A 5044-nucleotide genomic window follows, 5' to 3' on the forward strand; every position below is an offset into this window, starting at 1 on the left:
TCATGTGCCAGGTATTGTACTAAGCGCTGCAGTAGATGCAAGATAATTGGTTTGAACAGAGTTCCTGTACCACATAGGGCTCATGGTCCTAATAACCATTTTTCAGATGAGGGAAGTGAGGCCCAGAGAAGTTAAGTGACTTACCCAAGAGCCTACAGCAGGCAGGGGGCAGAGTCAGGACACAAAAGAAATTGGAATTAGAGAAGTTTACTTGGTGTGGCTTCTGGAGGCAAAATGCTCTATTTGGATGCTGGAACCTTGAAGGCAAAGGATGGATTGACAGCAAGTATCACCGGTTCAGATCTGCTAAGGTTGTGAGACCCCGAGACCCTTGTGGAATCTTGGATGCAGAAGCAACAGTGATGTCACAGACCCTTGGAGGGAAACTTCTAGAAGTGAGTTTTTAGTCAGACAGAGATGAACCCTGCCAGCAGCTTATTGAATAAAAGAGGTCCAACAAGAGTGGAGACTACTGGCCCAATTTCAGACTTCTTTTTTCCTCAGAGAGAAAAGGGCCATCATCCATTTCGAAGGACTCAACCACGGGCACTTTGGAGGAAACTGGCAGCGGGAAACCTGGAGCAGGGATAAATCAGCCAACCGTAGCGATGGATGAGGGGGGTGAGCAGGACGAGCCTATCTCTGCTGGGAAACAGGAAACGCGTAGGCGGAGAAAGCTCTCCCAGCCGACGGTAGACCAGTATCAGCAGACAGATGCCATCGAGAAGAAGAAACTGGGATCCGCACGGCACTCTGTGGCCAGAGACACCACGAGCGGGCAAAACGTGGCCTCGAAAACGAGCCAAACCGACCACGCTCCCAGTGGGGCTGAATACATCGGTTTGTCGTCTCAGCTCCAGCAATCCTGGCAGAGGAGAAAGCACATCCAGGACATGGTAAGTGAAGTCCAGCAGACGGATAAAATTAAGAGAGAGAGAAAAAAGAAACCCCAAAAAGCATCCCCACCGTTAATCAAGAAAGAGTCTGTCATCGACGTGCCACCCGAACCTGTAATCGAAGTGCCACAGGGGTCGGAAACAGACAATAAGGAAGATGAGGAGGCGCATATACAACTGGAAGAAGAGGCGCCTAGAGAGTCAGAGAGAGAGGCTGAAGAGACATTTATAGAGCCAGAGGAAGAGGTGCCTGGAGAGGTGGAGGAGGTAACTTTAGAGGCAGAGGAGGAGGTGCCCGGAGAGGAGCCAGAGGAAGAGGCACCCATTCCAGAGCCGGAGGAGGAGCCGGCGGAGGAGATGCCCGGGCAGCCAGCTGAGGAAGCCCGCTTGGAGGAAGAGAAACCCGAGGAAGAACCCGAAGTCCCACTCAGCCCAGAGGAGAGTAGTTTCTTGATAAACCGGTCTCAGCAGACAAGCTGCACTGGAGATCTGGTGATGGAACTAATTTATAAAGCAACGTCAAAAGAGATGGTGGACAAGTGGCAGCAGACCACCCCGAGCCTCATGGACGTCCCGAAATTCGTCCGGCACAGCCCGCCTATGAGCCAAGCGTCCATCTCCAAAACCCCGGAGAAAGCCGGCCCCGAGGCCCCGGCGGGGGAAGCGGCAGAGGCCCAGGGCCTGGATCACATCCAAGGGAGCCCGAGCAAACCTTCGGTGACGCTATCCGCCAGAGGAGCTGGCCCGGAAGAGGCAGCGGCAGAAGTCGATGAGAAACCTCCAGAAACAGCCGCTGCTGTGGCACCAAGCGTGGCTTCGGTGCCCAAGTCCCCGGGAGAAGAAGCTGGGTCGGAAGCATCAGCAGTGGAGACAGAATTGCATCCGGCAGCAGAAGCCGCCAGCGGGGCCCCCGGCCCAACTTCGGGGACTCTGTTGGCCGAAGAATCAGGCCTCGACACATCGGTAGCGCACGTGAACCCCGAGGCAGAAGTGTCGGCAGAATCCCCGGCCGCAGCAGCTGAAGGGTCCGCCTCGCAGGCTCCTTGGGGTGGCCCCCCCAAGGTCTGGAGCAAAGCTTCCGTGATTCTGCCACAGTACGAGGCCACCTCCGAGGCACCAGTGACAGAGACAGAGACATCCAGCACGGACATATACTCACTTGGGCCGGAGGGACTGGAAGAAGCCCCGGTGGCCGAGGAAGAAGCCCCCGTGCTCGAAGAAGAGACCGCAGTGGCCGAGGCGGAGGCCCCTGTAGATCCCTCCAGCAAGTCTCCGAGAAGAGCTTCGGTATCCGAACCCGCCGATGGAGATGGCCCCGAGGCAGTTGCAGCGGAATAGGAGGCTCCGGCCGAATGAGTGGGCCTAGGCCGGAGAAGAGGCCTCTGGAAAGGGTGGTGAGCAGGTGGAAAATGAGCAATAAACAAGGAACCGCTTTTATATTTCTCGTCTTATTCCTGCTTGAAATGGGGTTAGAGCTGGGAGATGGGTTATTTTAGACAGTGAACCAGGAGCTTGACTTTAAAATGCTATTCAAAATGTTCTTCAAACAATCTCTTCTTGATGATTTAGAAGGAGACAGAGTAATCTCTCCAGCCACGCATGGTGTTTGCGCTGTACTTATTACCGGACAAGACCATCAATCCGTCAATAGTCCTTATGGTGCATCTACCGTGTGCAGAACAGTCTGTCCATTCTGATGATCTTGTTTCTACCCCAGTGGTTGACACTTAATGAATACCAATATCATCAGAAGACAATTTGAAAAGCGGCAGTGCCTTTTCTTTTCCCATCCCTCAATGTCCCGTGATGATCCTCGGGGTTGGGGGTGGTCTCTGAAAACTTCCCTGATTCAGGGATTCCACCCTTGGTGGCAGTTTGCCTCATTTTAAGGAGAGTCAAACCCTTTCCATGTTCTCATTTCCCTAGCATCATCATCAATGGTATTTATTGAGCACTTACTGTGTGCAAAGCACTGTGCTGAGCTTTTGGGAGAGTACAGTACAACAGATCCAGTAGACATGTTTTCTGCCCACAAGAAGCATACCTATTCCGGCCTTCCTGCAGCTTCCCAATTCCCTTGGCTGATGCATGGAGTGGGTGGAGGATGGCTAGAATTCCCTGGATCTTTAATAATAATGATAATGATGATGGTATTTGTTAAGCGCTTACTATGTGCCAGGCTCTGTACTAACCACAATAATAGTGGTACTTGTTAAGCACTTACTATGTGCCAAGCACTGTCCTAAGCATTGGGGTAGATGCAAGTTAATCAGGTTGGAGCACGATGACTCTCCTATAAAAGCCTGAATGTTTTCCCCCATGACTGAATTTTTATTTTTTCTTATGCTGCACTGAAGAGAATATGACATTTTTTTCAAGCTTTTTTTTCCTTAGCCTACTGCATATGCAGTTTTTAATCTGAGGTTCTTGGATAAATTATGATTAGAGATGGATTTTCACTATTTCCAGTTGGTCCACAGCTCAATTGATAAGTCAGCGGTATTTATTTAGGGCTTACTCTGTGCAGAGCACTGTACTAAGTGCTTGGGAGAGTACAATACAACAGAGTTGATCGACCTGTTCCTGCCCTACAATGAGTTTACAATCTAGAGGGGGAGACAGACATGAAAATAAATTTTGGATATGAACAAAAGTGCTGAGGGGTTGAAGGTGGGGTAAATATCAGGTGGTTAAAGGGCACAGATCTAAGTGCGTAGGCAATGCATTTTAAAATGTCCCATCTCAGAATGACGATACTCCTCAAAAGAAACCGGCCCCAAAGAAATAGTTGTTCCCCGGGCAATCATATTATTCTGAAGCTCACCAGTTGTGGCATAAGGCTATTACTCTATTTATTTATTTATTTATTTCACTATTACTCTATTTATTTATTTATTTATTATTTATTTATTATTTATTTATTTATTTATTTTACTTGTACATATCTATCCTATATATTTTATTTTGTTGGTATGTTTGGTTTTGTTCTCTGTCTCCCCCTTTTAGACTGTGAGCTCACTGTTGGGTAGGGACTGTCTCTATGTGTTGCCAATTTGTACTTCCCAAGCGCTTAGTACAGTGCTCTGCACATAGTAAGCACTCAGTAAATACGATTGATGATGATAAGTCTCTGTCCGGGGGGGGTCAATCAATCAATCAGTCGTATTCATTGAGCACTTACTGTGTATAGAGCATTTTTGGGAAAAAATACAATATTACAGAATTAGTAGACACATGTCCTGCCCACAAGGAGCTTACAGTCTAGAGGGGGAGACAGACAGTAATATAAATAGATATTTATAAATAAAAGTGAAGTTCTTTTGGTCTCCCCAAGTTCCTTCTGGGATTCAGCCCTGCATAGTTTTCTGGAGCCAGCTGACCCTCAGCTTTTATCAACCAACCAGAGTCTTTCCTAATCAATCAGTTGTGGATTGATCGTGTTTGCCATTAAATCAAAATTTGAGCAAACAGGATTTCTCTAGTACGGATGCCATGTCAGGAGAAAAGACTGATTTGTTTTGATCAAGGCCATCGTTAAGATGATGTTGCTAACAATAGATAACGTTATATCTAAGTGTGGGCAGAGCGGTTATTTATTTCTCACCACAGCCCTAGGATGGGCCCTGGGGGAACTCAGTAAATTATCTTTGAGTGACAGGTCTTACAACATTCTCTCATTTTTTTTTTTTTTTTTACATGGCAGGAAATCAAGTCTTGGTTCATCTTAGCTAAAATATCCCAGTTGATAAGTTACTGATATTTACTGAGCAGTTTCTGGGTTCAGGCTTAGAGAAGGACAAAGTATATACGTGATAATAATTGCTTAAGTGGTATTTAAGTGCTTACTATGGCCAGGCCATGAACTAAGCGCTGGGGTAGATACGAACAAAATGGGTTGCCCACAGTCCATGACCCATGTGGGGCCTCACAGTCTCAATCCCCATTTTTACAAACGAGGTAACTGAGGTTTAGGGAAGTGAAGTGACTTGCCCAAGGTCACACAGCAGACTAGTGGCAGAACCGGAATTAGAACTCATGACCTTCTGACACCCAGGCCTTTACTCTATCCTCTTCACCATGCTGCTTCTTCTCTTTTTACATTCGATAGTTACAATCTAAGAACATGGAGGAGCTGGGTTCAGCCTTAA

The 5044-nt window shown here is 47.6% G+C and overlaps 1 protein-coding gene across 1 annotated transcript; it reads left to right on the forward strand.

The window, feature by feature from the left end:
* The first annotated feature begins 446 nt into the window (after positions 1-446).
* On the forward strand, positions 447-2322 carry FSCB (fibrous sheath CABYR binding protein). Its single transcript, XM_038756751.1, has one exon. It carries the CDS (start codon positions 609-611, stop codon positions 2232-2234), a length of 1626 nt encoding a protein of 541 aa, XP_038612679.1. The 5' UTR covers positions 447-608; the 3' UTR covers positions 2235-2322.
* Positions 2323-5044: the final 2722 nt, after the last annotated feature.

This window comes from Tachyglossus aculeatus, chromosome 14, assembly GCF_015852505.1.
Source record: "Tachyglossus aculeatus isolate mTacAcu1 chromosome 14, mTacAcu1.pri, whole genome shotgun sequence".
Taxonomy (NCBI): Eukaryota; Metazoa; Chordata; class Mammalia; order Monotremata; family Tachyglossidae; genus Tachyglossus; species Tachyglossus aculeatus.

What these genes read in the sequence shown, in the direction of transcription:
- FSCB (XM_038756751.1), top strand. Translation starts at nt 609, where the DNA reads ATGGATGAGGGGGGTGAGCAGGACGAGCCTATCTCTGCTGGGAAACAG.